This window comes from Chanodichthys erythropterus, chromosome 7 (assembly GCF_024489055.1).
Source record: "Chanodichthys erythropterus isolate Z2021 chromosome 7, ASM2448905v1, whole genome shotgun sequence".
NCBI lineage: Eukaryota > Metazoa > Chordata > Actinopteri > Cypriniformes > Xenocyprididae > Chanodichthys > Chanodichthys erythropterus.
Window position 1 is genome coordinate 23,107,812 of NC_090227.1, and position 17,063 is coordinate 23,124,874.

The 17,063-nt window shown below is 35.7% G+C and overlaps 1 protein-coding gene across 6 annotated transcripts in view; it reads right to left on the reverse strand.

Annotated features, from left to right (window-relative positions):
* Positions 1 to 17,063, reverse strand: part of fam168a (family with sequence similarity 168 member A) — a 69,385-nt gene that overhangs the window by 16,221 nt on the left and 36,101 nt on the right. For all 6 annotated transcript variants that reach the window (XM_067389928.1, XM_067389924.1, XM_067389926.1 and 3 more), the window contains one exon: positions 10,352 to 10,443. In XM_067389928.1, coding sequence (XP_067246029.1) covers positions 10,352 to 10,443 — 92 coding nt within the window. The remainder of the gene's footprint in view (positions 1 to 10,351; positions 10,444 to 17,063) is intronic.

Genomic DNA, 17,063 nt, shown 5'->3' on the forward strand with positions numbered 1-17,063 from the left:
CAAGAGTTAAAAAAAAAAAAAAATACACTAAAACATGCTCATAATCAACATTAGCAATTAATTGAATTGATCTGCACTGGTCAATAGCACATATTACTGATCTTTGTCAGAACTGCCAACATTTAAACAATTTCTAATAAATAAGATAAACAATTTTCCTTAGTGAATTATAAAAGAAAAGAGTCTCTTTTGGTCACCAAAAATACAGTAAAAACAGTATATTCTGAAATATTATTACAATTTAAAGTAGCAAAGCCGAATTTTCAGCATCATCACTCCAGTCTTCAGTGTCACATGATCCTTCAGAAATCATTCTAATATGTTGATTTGGTGCTCAAGAAACATTTCTTACTATTGTTAAAAAACAGTTCTGCTGCTTAAAGGATTAGTTGACTTTCAAATTAAAATTTCCTGATAATTTACTCACCCCGATGTCATCCAAGATGTTCATGTCTTTCTTTCTTCAGTCGAAAAGAAATTAAGGTTTTTGATGAAAACATTCCAGGATTATTCTCCTTATAGTGGACTTCAATGGCCTCCAAATGGTTGAAGGTCAAAATTACAGTTTTATTATTACTGCGCTCCACAGGTTAAAGTTATTTACTTGCACTAGCATATTGTATATGAGAATTTAGTTCAAACTTTGACCTGTGGAGGGCAGTAATACAATTAGCTGCGTCTACACTGCTGGAATTGAAATAGAGAAGAAGAAGAAGAGAGCTAGTTCAAGATGAGCATTTACGGTTAAACGTATATAATTAAAAAAAAATAAAATAGAAAATGAGCGATGGTTTCTCTAGATAAGACCCTTATTTCTTGTCTGGGATCGCTGTAAACTGTAATTTTGACCTTCAAACGTTTGGGCTCCATTGAAGTCCACTATAAGGAGAATAATCCTGGAATGTTTTCATCAAAAACCCTAATTTCTTTTCGACTGAAGAAAGAAAGACATTAACATCTCGGATGACATGGGGGTGAGTAAATTATCAGGAAGTTTTAATTTGAAAGTGAACAAATCCTTTAATATGTTTTGTGGAAACTGTGATATTTTTTTCAGGATTCTTTGCATCTATTTAAAATGGTAGCAATATAAATAACTTTACTGTCACTTTTGATCAATTTAATTGTTGAATGAAAGTATTCATTTCTTTGAATAAGGTTATAAACAGCAAAAAAGCCATAGAACATCCACACCAAATACTGAAAAAATTTGAAAAAAATGACGTTGGTGTGTAAGCTCAAAGAACATATCAGAGTTCAACAAGAAGAGGAGCTCGCACACATAATAAGAAAAGATTTCTTACAAATACTTTATTTAGAGACCAGATGCAAAGACAATACGACACTGATGATGTGAATCAAAAAGGTTTTGTCTTTGCATTTGGCCTCTAAATAAAGTATTTGTTTGTAAGAAATCTTTTACTATTATGTGTGCGAACTCCTCTTCTTGTTGAGCTTTGGATAAGATTATAAAATAATCAATAGCTCAATATCTATATAGGCTTTAGGACATAATTTGGCTCCATTCTCACATTGAATGCCCACTTATCACAAATCAATCCATTCCCAATTGGATAAAATCCAGTCCTGTCCAACATTTTTCAAGCTGAATATCCTGTTTCACTCAGCAATACAATAAATTAGAAAAGTAATTTTCTTTTTTCAGAGAGTCACCAGAACATAAATGAACGAAAGCAAATGCAGATTCATTTCTGTAAAAGGCTATTCATTTTTCCAAATATACTGATTCAAATCAGTCTTTGTAACCTGTGATAACATAGGAAAGGAGAGCCAGGCGAGCTCTTTATTGAACAGGATGAGCACAGATGGCCTCCATTACGTCACGTCTGTCTCAATAAGACACAGTCGAATGAGTGTGAAACCCAGTGCATCGCTCCATACTGAACAGCACGGGCTGTCAGACGTACAAGGCATCATGGGACGGGCGTATCCAGGTCTGAACAGCTCGCTGCAAGGAATGCATTATATCAACACTGGAGGAAGCAGGAGAAATACTGCCGTTCAATTTGTTACACTCATAACAGTGAGCCTGTGAGGACCTGCTTGATCATGTGTTCACCCACAAATGACAAATGACCATTCTGCCATCATCTACTCACCCTTCTACATGTCTATTTGTACATAAAAAGAGATATTTAGAAGAATGCACAGGCTATTTTAAATAAGCAAGAATCTCAAAGTAGAAGAGTGAGAAAGAGATCGAGTGAACGAGTTTATTACCTGCATTCTGTTTTAGCATTTTCTGTCAGGTCAGTCCTATGTTAATAATAAAAAATCAGTTTGAATGTCTGATGCATTATCTTGTCCTTTTAACATTTAAGGGGTTTTCTGTGACTGACAGCGCAAGTCAAAGCATTTGTCAGTTGCGTCTTGTTCCATGTTCAATGATTAGCTACTGACTGACACACGTCTTTGCCGCCATCTAATGGCGTAATAATGTTGCCGTTCACGGTCAGGGACTATTTTTTTCCGGTGGAAGGAAGGCTTACTTCATGAAAGTTTACTACATGAAAGTTGCATTGATGCATATTTTTGGCTTTAATATTTGTATTGTGTGGTAACCATTTTACAAAAGCAATAAGGTACCTGAGGCTACTGCTGTATCGTGAATAAGTCATGGCTGAAGGGGTTGCAGGCACTCTGCTTCATGTCGTGCCTAACAACACCCTTCAGCCGTGCTTACATATATCATTATTTGCTATTACTGCTGCAATTAAATTACTGTGTTAAACATGAGCAAAAATGTAACATATCAAATTGATGAACTCTGCAACATTGACAATGTTAATTGAACTCAATATTGCACTAATTGAAATAATGACACTGTTGTAGTTGTTTCATAATTTTGCGACACCAAGACTTTTATAAAGCACTATATAAATAAATATGACTTAACTTGACTATTATCAAGATTTTAGGAAAGGAATTAACCCAAAACAATGACTGAAATAGCTATTTGGCTATATAACATTAAAAACAAAGCAATCTCAGAAATGGAACACATTACATTATGATGAAAAATTACAAAGACCACCAAATAATTTTCTTTGGAATAATGTGCACTGACTAATCATTAACAATAAAACAAGAAGTGTGTTTTAAGAAAGTAAACATGCTGAAATATTGATTTTATTTTGTCTTTAAAGCTAAAATGTGTAATTTACGCATCTCTAGCTGCAGCAAACGGAAACAGAATGATTGTTTTCAGACAAGTTTCCCAAACAATATTTTGAAAGCGCCAGACTTTTCAGGGAAACCAACGTATAAAATGGCTTAAATATGGTGGTTTCATTCAGCTAGCTGAAAGTCAAAGTATTTTAAATAACACAATTTACTTTTTAAAGCCTTCCAACCACCAAATAGTATCATAGCTTATAAGTTTCTGTTATTGCTAAGTATCAATACTCCTTGATGACCAATCCTAGCTTTGCTGTTGTCTGATACATGATAATAATCTGTACAATATATATACAAGCTAACACTGGTCTCCTGCCTTGTTTTCCACCGGTTCTCCTCACACCACAACTCAATTCGTCTCCTCTGACCACTGTTCTTTCTAATTCTGGCCTGTCCCTGCTCTCGGCTAATTGTATGGCTGTGGTCCGTCATACGAGTACGAATAAACATTTACAATTTCCTCAGCGTCTGAACTGTCATTGCGATCCATTTTTTCCTATTGTTTAAATTGACTACACTCCCTCACGTTACGTCACTTCTGGTTTTGCATTTTTCAGATGCGGAAGTAAAATATTCTCACAAAAATCTCACAGTGTATTTATAGGTATTTTTATCTTAAAATCTATTTCCTACATTATTTTTTTATACATTGACTCACTGAAGCTCTAACTTGCAATATGCCCTTTAAGATATGGTGGTGATATTCATCTGAAGACACCAGAAGTTCAAACTCTTTTGTCCGGTTTCACCTAGTCTTAGACTAAAATGCATGTTTGAACTGAAAGTAACTTGCACTGACATATCTTAAAAGATGTTAGTGCCATTTTTTTGTCTCAAAATGTCCTAATTTAACTAAAGACTAATCCTGGCTTAATCTAAGCCATGTATGTGAAACTGGGCCTTTGTCTTTAAGTACAGAGTGTCCTTTACATTTTCTCCCTCCATCTCACCACTGAAATGACCTGAAAAGCCATCCATCCGTTAAGCAGTGCTCACAAAGACACAATTTGATTACAAGTGTTTCCAGCCTCCGATACAAACAACACTCTCTCCGCTTACATCTGCACTGACCCGCAGCTCTCTTTAAAACGGGACATTAACATTTCATGTCATCATTCATTCACTTCAGTTCATTCCTGTATTTACACGAGACATGCAGAACTGCTTGTACTTTAATAATGTCACACAATCATTATAAGAATGTGTCCAATGAACTGTGTGCTGTGTGTCTTGTCTTATATGGAGAATCTCTCTCACTGGAAGTCGCTTTATTATTTGGTTCTTTTTGGTAATGTGAATGAAATTTTATCTCAGACCGGTTTGTTAAATAGTTCACCAGGTCTACTTACTTAGGTAAATGGAAGACCTACTTAAAGAGGTTGTTCCACTTTATTAAGCAAGTCACAGTTCTCATACAATAAGGAAAAAAGGATGATCTTTCAAAACATCAAAAACACACACACACACACACACACACACACACACACACACACACACACACACACACACACACACACAGTATACATACAGTATATATCAGATAAATATTAGGTCTGTGAACTATGCTCATACCCAGATATCACAAATGTGATCTATTTAATATATAAAATGTTTCTCCTAGACAAGAGATAGAGATACTACTACTACTACTTATAGTAATAATAAATATTCATTTATAAATGTAATTATATAACTGATGATAATAATAATAATAACTAGAATGTACATTTCCTGAAGAAAATGTGAATGGTGCTTGCCGTGCGCAACTATACTGCCCCTTACACTGCTAGCATGTCTGTAACAAGATGCTAACATGATTAGCATGTTGTTAACATGACGCTAGCACATTTGACTTGTTTTTTTATCATATTTGAACTGTAAACGAATTGCTATTAGCATGTAGCTATTCAATGTATTATGCGTAGCATGTTGGGCATCCTGTTTGCTAGCATAAGTCAAAAGAGCCAACCCCCATGTCTCTATAATGCTCTGATGCAGGTACACTATATTGCCAAAAGTATTGGGACACCTCTCCAAATCATTGAATTCAGGTGTTCCAATCACTTCCATGGCCACAGGTGTATAAAATCAAGGACCTAGGCATGCAGACTGCTTCTACAAACATTTGTGAAAGAATGGGTCGCTTTCAGGAGCTCAGTGAATTCAAGCGTGGTACTGTGATAGGTTGCCACCTGTGCAATAAGTCCAATCGTGAAATTTCCTCACTACTAAATATTCCATGGTCAACTGCTAGTGGTATCATAACAAAGTGGAAGCAATTGGGAACAACAGGACATCAACCACTAAGTGGTAGGCCATGTAAAATCACAGAGCAGGTTCAGCTCATGCTGAGGCGCACAGTGCACGGAAGTCGACAACTTTCTGCAGAGTCAACAGCTACAGAACTCCAAACTTCATGTGGCCTTCAGATTAGCTCAAGGACAGTGTGTAGAGATCTTCATGGAATACTTTCCATGGTCGAGCAGCTGCATCTGAGCCTTACATCACCAAGTGCAATGCAAAGCGTCGGATGCAATGGTGTACAGCACGCCGCCACTGGACTCCAGAACAGTGGAGACGTGTTCTCTGGAGTGACGAATCACACTTCTCTGTCTGGCAATCTGATGGACGAGTTTGGGTTTGGTGGTTGCCAGGAGAACGGTACTTGCCTGACTGCATTGTGCCTAGTGTAAAGTTTGGTGGAGAGGGATTATGGTGTGGGGTTGTTTTTCAGGGGTTGGGCTTGGCCCCTTAGTTCCAGTGAAAGGAACTCTTAATGCTTCAACAAACCAAGACATTTTGGACAATTTCATGCTCCCAACTTTGTGGGAACAGTTTGGAGATGGCCCCTTCCTGTTCCAACATGACCAGTGCACAAAGCAAGGTCCGTAAAGACGAGCGAATGAATGAGTTTGGTGTGGAGGAACTTGAGTGGCCTGCACAGAGTCCTGACCTCAACCTGATAGAACACCTTTAGGATGAATTAGAGCAGAGACTGTGAGCCAGGCCTTCTCATCCAACATCACTGCCTGACCTCAGAAATGCGCTTCTAGAAGAATGGTCTAAATTCCCATGAACACACTCCTAAACCTTGTGGAAAGCCTTCCCAGAAGAGTTGAAGCTGTTATAGCGGCAATGGTGGGCCAACTACATATTAAACCCTACGGATTAAAAATGGGATGTCATTAAAGTTCATGTGCACGTAAAGGCAGGTGTCCCAAAACTTTTGGCAATATAGTGTATATAGGTCTTGCTAAATGGTTGTTAGGGTACGCTGTTTGGTTGCTAGGGAGTGGCTTGGAAAGTGCTAATTATTATATTCAAAAGGCTGCTTGCCAGTATTAACGATATAAACCAATATATAATTTAAATAATAATATATTAATTTATGCATTTTTTATGCATTTTTAATATATCCAATAATAATATAATATATATCCAATAATAATAATTATTATGGTAACACTCAAAAGATAAATAAAATGGATATATAACTGATGTATTATTAATTGAATCTATCCCATATATATTAAGTGAATACATGTATAGTAGGGCTGGGCGATATATCGCATGCGATTGTCACGCGCATTTCGCCAGTGAAGCCGGTTCCCTGATTACCACGGAATCGCCATCACCTGCTTTCAAATGGAGCGCCATTTAATAGACAGAACCGTAGATCACTGACATGCTACGCAATATCACGTTCATTATCGAAGGCGATTCATTTGCGATAATGAACGTGATATTGCGTAGCTTGTCAGTGAACTACGGTTCTGTCTATTAAATGTATAGGTTTAGTTGTAGTAAGAAATGACATGTATTACAGTAAAAACTTCATTTACAGCAGTTATTTGAATTCTACTGAATTTCTTTATGCTTTGATTCTACTTCATTAATTCAAGTTTGTCTTACAGTTACACATACAGTTATACATCTGGTTTGAATGAATACATTCCTGACTAGAAGACAACCCTGACCAGCTAATGACCAGCTCAGACCAGCCAGCTACCACGATCCAAAACAACAAATTTGCTCAAAACAAAAAATTACTCAAATTTGCCTAGATACCAAAGTCCTAGGTCTCAATACAAACTCATTTCTCATCAAATAATCTGCTATATGCTTTTTACATTCATATATTACAGCTCAATACTCTTGACAAAAACTGCTTTAATTCCTCCTGAAGAATTTTCTAAAATAAAACTGACACTTGCATAGTAAGTGAGAAAACCTCTAAGCAATAACATTTCTTCTGGGTAACTGCAGAGACAAAGACATAATGAAACAGACTGAAAGCGAGGCGAGAGAGAGAGAGAGAGTAGATGTTGGTGTGTAAACAGTCTCTATTGACCCAGAGAATCCCTTCAATAAGAGCACATCAAATATGAGCCCACTGTTGTCATGGCAGCAGACAAACACCTGCCATGAGTGACACAGACGCACACAACACACACAGCTCTACATGCATAAACACACACACCCCAACACCCGGAACAGAAGTGAGAGGTGATGTCTGCATTAATGCACACGCATTCCTTCACATCACAGACGAATGCTGCTGTCAGGACAGCTAAATGATGACAGGAATTTCATATTTGGGTGATCTATCCCTTTACAGACAACATGAAACAGAATTTGCACCTTTAATGGTGTAGTAAGTGATTTTCGAGGAACACTGTTGATATTTGAAACCAACCCAAACAAACACATCCCTCCCTTCAATGGGATGTCTCTTTATCTTAGCTGAAGAGAAGCAAAATAATGCTTTGCAAATAATAAAGTGAAGATGATGAATAAACAACAAGGAAAAACAAAAATAAACATACAGTACACAAGAGTATTCAAGCAAGTGTTCATTGTTCACACCAGCTCCAGACAAACAATGACACTTAAAGGATTAGTCCACTTTCAAATAAAATTTTCTGATAATTTACTTACCACCATGTCATTCAAGATGTTCATGTCTTTCTTTCTTCAGTCGAAAAGAAATTAAGGTTTTTGATGAAAACATTCCAGGATTATTCTCCTTATAGTGGACTTCAATGGCCTCCAAACAGTTGAAGGTCAAAATTTCAGTTTCATTGCAGCTTTAAAGGGCTTTAAACGATACCAGACGAGGAATAAGGGTCTTATCTAGCGAAACGATCAGTCATTTTCAAAAAAAAAAAAATACAACTGTATGCTTTATATAAACAGATGATTGCCTTGACCCTTATTCCTCGTCTGGTATCGTTTAAAGCCCTCTGAAGCTACACTGAAACTGAAATTTTGACCTTCAACCATTTGGAGGCCATTGAAGTCCACTATATGGAGAAAAATCCTGTAATGTTTTCATCAAAAACCTTAATTTCTTTTTGACTGAAGAAAGAAAGACAATTATCAGATTAAAGAGTAAATTATCAGGAAAAAATTTTTTGAAAGTGAACTAATCCTTTAAAACTGTCCTGTTACTAGGGCTGGGCGATACAGCTAAAAAATGTAATCACGATATAATTTTCATACTGTATCAATAATTATTGAAAATATTTTAATAAGCTTTTTTAAAAAAAAATATCAGTTTAACCAATGGATTGTTAATTAAGGCAAACAAATAATAATAATAATAATAATAACAACAACATTTTTTCTTGTATTTTATATGAAGATTAAATAAATAAGCATTAAAGAAAAAGTTAAAGCTGCAAAATTCTGGATAAATTGAGAAACTTTTTTGTTTGGTCAAACTAGATCACGATTCTGAATGACAACTAAATAAAATAACATGTAATTTACTAGAGGTTCCGACAAAATATGAATTGCTGCAGTCTACTTTAAAATGTTTAATTAATTATTTTTAAAAAATCTGTTTGGATGTATGATTCAATGACAAATACTCTTGTTTCATTACTGGATGAATCAGTGTATTTGAAACAATCTGTTGAATGAAGATTCAACGTCAAATACATTTTTTTAACAGTCACTTGTCGCCACCTGGTGGTGAAACAACGCAATCAATAAATGCGTCATTTTCAGCGCAGTTTCTTTCGGCTGACATTAGTGCTTATATCTGCACTTTTATCTCAGTACTTCTGTAATAATTTGAATATTTGTAAGACAGACATACTGTGTGGTTGAAAACACTGTGCAGCTGTTAATACCGACATGACAACTGCTCTCTCAAGACGAACTATGAAGTAGATCAACTGTAAGACGAAAGGAAACCATGAAACTGCCACACTGACTAGCTGATATGTCCTTTTTTATTCACAATCTCCTCGTCGCCGGCAGGTGTAGCACTCATTTTCATGTGTTTGTGTGTTCTGATTTCACGTAGCGATTGCACAATTGAACTCCACAGCAACTTGTTTGCATTGTAGCGCATCTGCGAGAGTTGTTCATGCAACCGAACTTCATGTCTGTTTACATTTTAACGCATTTAAGTGAAACTATTATTTTCACTATATTTTCTATCGTTATCAATTAAGACGTACCGTCGATAAATATCGATACCGTTTTATCGCCCAGGCCTATGTGTTACTACAGCTAACATTACAACAAACAGCATATATTGGTTCTGTGAAACATAGCAAAACCAACGCCATTCACATATGGAGCAGAAACGACACAGCCTCAGTGTCTGTTTTCAGGCCTTCCCGCTTTCTAACATCTCTCCAGTGCTGGGAAGCTTTTCTAATAATAACGTAGGTCCAGTGACAATCCTCTGACCTTTTCTCTTTTGTAATGTCTCTCAGCCATTTCTCTTTCTACAGTCTTTCTTCAAATATCTCTCTTGCTCACTCTCTCTCCTCCCCATCAAGAGTGGACACGCCCCCTGCTGCTGATTGGCTACAAGTGTGTTTTGGTGCTCTGTCCAATCCACATTCAACAGCATTTCTCAGAAATCACTTACTGCACCTTTAATTTTTGATATATTTCAGAATGAAATGGGAAAATCTCATTAGTAGATGATATTATTGGCTAATATTATCTGTGGTCTGGGTTGCATCAGCAGAAAAGTCCTTTCTCTGTCCGTTCATTACATTTTAACGAAAGATTATGTAAACAAACCTTTTTTTAGCATGCACTGATGAATTGCATAAAGTAAGACCACAGGCATTTATTAATAAAGCATGTTATGTTGTTTTTAAATATGTGTGAGTGTCTCATTACGTACCTGTGTATGCCATATTCTTGGGGTTTCCGTACGGGGTTCCCGGTTGCACGGGACTGTACACCGGGTTCATGGTGGAAGACAGCCTGTTCTTACTGAGAAAGACAGACAGAGAGAACAGAGCGAGAAAGCATATGAGTTACACCAGTGTTGTTTTGACAGGTATGAACTTCTGCAACACAATCATCTGCCTAAACAAACTAAAATGACAAAATATAACACACACACACACACACACACACACGTCTCAAAATCCCTAAGCTCAACAGTCTCACAAGACATTTTTCAATATGGGTGTAACAATATATTGTGTCACAATTTATCACAATAGGCCTATATTCTGGATAATGACAATCTGTATTGTGTATAATTAACCCAAAATGAAAATTACTATGGGAAAAAATTCAAGTTTACAGAGTTTTAGCGTCAGTACTACATTAAACTACTATATATAATGTTGAATATAATGTATAATAATGCAATGGGGGGATATTTGTGGGTCCTGATAATGCCAAATGTCGGTTACACTTTATTTTACAGTGCTGTAGTTACATTGCAATTACTCAAATAAGTACTGAGTAATATTAATTAACTACATGTACTTATATAGAGTTACAGTTAGGGTTAGGGTTTGTTTTAGGGTTACTTACTTGTAATTATGCATGATTTACTGTTATTACTATAGTAAGTACATGTAGTAACGTGTAACTACGGCACTGTAAAATGAAGCGTTACCCAAATGTCTTATGTTACCAGTAAAAAGTGGCCTAAAGGTGCCGTAGAACGTCTTTTCAAAAGATGTAATATAAGTCTAAGGTGTCCCCTGAATGTGTCTGAAGTTTCAGCTCAAAATACCCCATAGATCTTTTTTTAATAAATTTTTTTAACTGCCTATTTTGGGGCATCATTAACTATGCACCGATTCAGGCTGCGCGGCCCCTTTCTCGCTCCCTGCCCTCCTGAGCTCTTGACTATAAGTGCAGTTATACAGTGCATAAGCAAAGTTCACACAGCTAATATAACCCTCAAATGGATCTTTACAAGATGTTCGTCATTCATGCTGCATGCATGCGTCGATTCCAGTGAGTATAATATTTATTTGGATGTTTATAATTGATTCTGAATGAGTTTGAGGCTGTGCTCTGTGGCTAACGGCTAATGCTACACTGTTGGAGAGATTTATAAAGAATGAAGTTGTGTTTATTAATTATACAGACTGCAAGTGTTTAAAAATGAAAATAGCGACGGCTCTTGTCTTCGTGAATACAGTAAGAAACGATGGTAACTTTAACCACATTTAACAGTACATTAGCAAGATGCTAACGAAACATCTAGAAAGACAATTTACAAATATCACTAAAAATATCATGTAATCATGGATCATGTCAGTTATTATCGCTCCATCTGCCATTTTTCGCTATTGTTCTTGCTTACCTAGTCAGATGATTCAACTGTGCACAGATCTAAACGTTAATACTGGCTGCCCTTGTATAATGCCTCGATTGTGGGCTGGCATATGCAAATATTGGGGTCATACATATTAATGATCCCGACTGTTACGTAACAGTCAGTGTTATGTTGAGATTCGCCTGTTTTCCAGAGGTCTTTTAAACAAATGAGATTAATATAAGAAGGAGGAAACAATGGAGTTTGAAACACACTGTATGTCTTTTCCATGTACTGAACTCTTGTTATTCAACTATGCCTGGGTAAAATCTTTTGGATTCTAGGGCACCTTTAAATATATCTATGCAGTGAAAGAATTCTGTATTTTCAGCTTCAGAATCATGAATATTTTTATCCTGGTGTCACCATTGTCCTGTGCATTGGGTTACCAGCACCAAGCCTATTCATTTTCACCCCCAATGTAATGCCAAATTTAGCATTTGAATCAACAGTACATTTTTGTTAACCTTTTACCATATGTCTTGGAGTATAGCAATAATATCATATTGTGAGTTCAGTATCGTGATATGTATCGAATTGTGACTTTTACTTAAATTTGAAGAATTATGTAAAAGAGCTTTTCACACTTGAAATGGTTATCCCTGGTTCATTCTAAACCTTGGGTAAATGAAATCCTGGGTTATCTTGCTTCACATTTCACACTGCTCATAATTTACCTAGAGTTAACAATTAATCCTGGGTATTCATAAGGTGACATTTAACGTACATATTTACATATTCATAGTGCAAGTGTCAATGACTGGACAAACTCAGCATGGGACCCGTTTACATATAAAACATTGCAGACTGTAATATCAAGTATTTTTTTCCTGAACGGACTTTTTGAACTATAAAGGCAAGAATGAAGTCTCTGCTTCATTCCAATTGTCATGTTTTCCATCGCCGTTTGACATTTATCAAATGCTAAAAACGACTGTTTATATACACATTGTGTTTCCGTGACTGCCCAAAGCATGTGAATATAAGGAGCAGGGTTTCATAACCCTGGGTAAAAAGTACTACCAGTGCTAACCCCGCTTCTAAATTGTGTAAATATTAAGTGTGAAATGTTCCTTTACCCGTGGTTAAAAGCGGTGTTTAGTATGACGATAAACCGGGGTTAAGCGCAGTGTGAAAATCCCTAAAAGTTTTAATTTAGATGATACTGTAAAGTCTCAGTGAAGACAATATTCTCATGTTCAGTAGTGGCTTTTCACATGATTTGATTATTTTTGTAATGGTATTAAAGGTAATGTCAATTTTTCTGTCTGTTGTTGTTTATTAGGGATGCATCGATATAAAAATTTTGGCCGATACCGATAACTCTTTTTATTTGAATGCAGATAACCGATATATTGGCCGATGAATCTAAATATAAATAGAAATTTTTTATATAATTTTTGAGAGCCTGATTACCAAAACAGTTAGTTTGAACCAGTGTAAGTTTTAAAATTAATTTTACACTCCATGGCCAACTTTCTTTTTTCTTCTAAAAAAAAAAAAAATAACTATTGTCAAACAAATAAATAAATTAATGCCTGAATGCAAACAAGTCATTGGGTAACATTACGTACATATACCGAATCAAAATGCATGTGCCATGGATAAATAAAATGGAATAGCCTCTGCACAGACAGTAATGAAATGATTTTAATTAAACCATATTGTTGATTAAAATAATATGAGAAAAATAAAAGTGCTGGTTATTAATAACACATCCATTGATTTGTTTGAGTTGTATGTGCTGAAACTGAAGAGCTGAATGACAACCAGTAATGTATATGACAGTCCTAATCATAGTATCAATGTTGTGTATTGCTGTTTGAGCTGTGTGTGCTGAAGCTAAAGATGATCATCAGTAAACTGAAGCACTTTACTAACGTGTTAACTTAATCAAACGCATCCTATATGAGATAAATCAGATATATAGCCTATATATACACAAAATAAACATAATATTACTTATAACTTATAATATTAACTTATATCTGTTGTACAGAACACCGTGAATGCAAGTAAGTTATGTTCTTATGTGAATGTGTAAATCCTGTTGTGGATCTGCACATGTTAAACGTAACTTTATTTTCCTTTTCAAAGTGATTCCAATGATATTTCCAGTGTTGCCAAGTCAGTGGTTTTCCTGTGGAATTGGGCTACTTTAACACTGTTGCCGTGGATTGTTTTTCGTGTCCGCGGGTTTAAACGACCCCAAATAACATGATATTTATCCCCTGGAATGTGAATTTTACCAGGGGAACCCCACCAAAAATGAATTTTACTCCCCCCAGAACGTGACTTTTACCAGGGGACCCCCCTGAAACTTGATTGGGCTATAATTTGGGCTAGTTTTGCGTAGCAATTGGGTGGGTTTTGTTGTGAAAACCAATTCAAAACAATCATGGTGAACAGTGCACATCTGAAGTGTCACAGCTGAAGGAAATAATATATTATTTGCTTTAATTGCCCAAATCTTCTTATCAGGACATATAATAACGATCATATTCAATATATGAACATTTATCAGCGGATACTTATATGGTGGCCAAAAATTATATTACCTTTAAATACCTAATAAGTGGAGGTCATACTACACTTTGTGTTGTTTACTTCTAGTCATACAAATAAAGGAGACTAGATACAAACGCACTAAAGTTACTATTAGTGAATTAGCCCTCATTTTGCCTCAAAACACGTTTAAAATAAAACAAACTTGAATCAAAAAGAAAAGCAGGATAGTACATTTAAATTTGTTATTTATTATGTGTCATGCAATGTATTATTTATTGAAGACAGAAGCCCTCGAGTGTGACACCATATCCTGTTGCTCATGCTCCTTGAAAGGTCTGAAATAATTTTGCACCCTTAAAGTCTAAAGTGATGGACATTCACCAAGGCTTCAACTAGAATCAGAAACTAGGTTAAAAATGAGAAAAACAGCACTAGAGGGCTGTTTCCATTGTGAGACTAAACTAGTGATTGTCTAGGACTAGTTATCGATTGTCTGGGACTAAGGTTAATCTAATCCTAACGGCAAATGGTGTGTGTGTGTGTGTGTGTGTGTGTGTGTGTGTGTGTGTGTGAGAGTGTGTTACCCTCTCTCATTGTGCATGTGTGTGCATCTGATCTCCCTTGAAAAGCACATGAATAGGGGAGGATTATGCATTAGAACTTTCCCCTTGCACCTCGGCCACACACGACGGAAACGGGAGAAGGCTGTGTGAGCATGGAGCTGTGTGTGGGAGAGGTGATATGTCAGAGGGTAATGTTCCCGTCAGAGCGAGTGGATGACACACTCACAAACACATGTATGAAAGATCAAGGTCATGACATTCAAATAGTCACAAGGCACTTTATGCAGCATTAAATGCATATTAAAGATTAAAAAAGAGAATAAAATTCACACCTTTCCATTTTTTTAAACATTTAATTTGAAAGCTTTAGAGATGTAAAACCAATTTGCCATACCCTTTCATGCATAGAGGTCACTACATTGGACAGCTATTTAAAAAGCATTTTCTTGCATAGTTGCACATCAACCACTACAGTGGACCCTAGTGCATCATCCTATAAATTGCCACCAAGAGGCAAGCCATTGTATGTAGAATTTTTCCCCTTCAAACCAAGATGGCTGATGGCCAGTCAGAAATGCAAAGTTGCTCCGGAATATCCACCCATTCCTTCTATCCTACGAGACTCTTGCAGGTACAAAAAATGTTGTAGCATCAAGCAATATCTAATGAGTCATCACAGTTAAATTTTCCAATTACTGATTTTAGATTGGGAGAAAATTCTGATTAATCATCGGTCCACTATAGTCGACATCATGAATCAATAGCTATATTTCAGCTACAATTCATACTATTACTGGAACTGTTGTTGTTGAAAATACTTAATCTGCAGTCACTTTTTTTGACTTTTAATAAATGTATTTGTGTTATAATGTAATTTGCATTAACATAAAAAAAGTAATGTGATTACGTAATGTATGCGACTTTTAATGCATTACTTTACTCGTAACATCAAAAAGTAATCTGATTACGTAATGCATTTTACTTGTTATAAACTACTTGTTAGATCAAATAGTAATTTGTTTATGTAATGGATGTTGCTTGTAATGTATTACTTTACTTGTTAGATCAAAAAGTAATCTGATTACATAACACACAACTCCTTGTAATGTGTTACTTTACTCGTAACGTCAAAAAGAAATTTGATTATGTAATACAGATTACTTGTAATGCATTACTTGTTAGATCAAAAAGTAATCTGATTACGCAATGCATGTTGCTTGTAAAGAATTACTTTACTAGTTAGATAAAAAAGAAATTTGATTATGTAATGCACGTTAGTTGTAATTAGGGTTGTCACGATACCATAAAAATGTCTTACGATACTATACCAGCTGAAGTATCACGATACCAAGTAGTATCGCGATACCATGCAGTATACAAAATGAACCAAACTTTCATAAAAAACATGAAAACAGACCAGATTTTTCTCTGAATAGCCTACTTCATTAATGAGAATGAATAACAGGCTTTTATTACCAATCAAATGAATCATTGTAAACAAAATTCATCTTAGCACTGCACAGAAGCTGTATGAACTGACATTACGATGTAACATTTATGCATTTACACTTCAATTACAATTGCATAAATAATGTTATGATATTAATGTTTCAAATATAAAATTTGAATATAGAAATAAAAATGTTGGCGGAAAAAAATGATAGAATAGACCTACTTTTAGATGGTAAAAAATGATAGAATAGACCTACTTTTAGATGGGAGACTAAAGTCGCCAGTAGGTGGCAGCAAGTGTTAATGATCAAGTCAATGAATCATTCAACCGATTCGTTCAAAACGGCTTATTCATTCAGGAACGAAGCAAATGACTTTCTTAATGAATGGATTAGTGAGTCAGTGACTCGCCCAATTTGTTCAAAAACAGATTCATCTAGAAACTAAACAAAAACAGCGCTCTTGCTCGTGTCACGAACTATCAGGAGCATTTTTGCCAGCCTATCTTGAAATATCTAACCCTGACTGGAGAGCAGTAGGCTATGTAGCCTATATTAAAACATATAATACATTTATAATTAAAAAATCACGATTGGTATGATTGATAAGAACCGAGAGCAAACCCGCTATAACTTATTGATGAATGGAATTGCATTTGTCTGAATCGTGTTTGTCGTGTTTCTAGAAACAAACTATTTAATCTTTTCCAGAAGTGGCCAAATGAGCAACGGAAAACTGCGAGAATT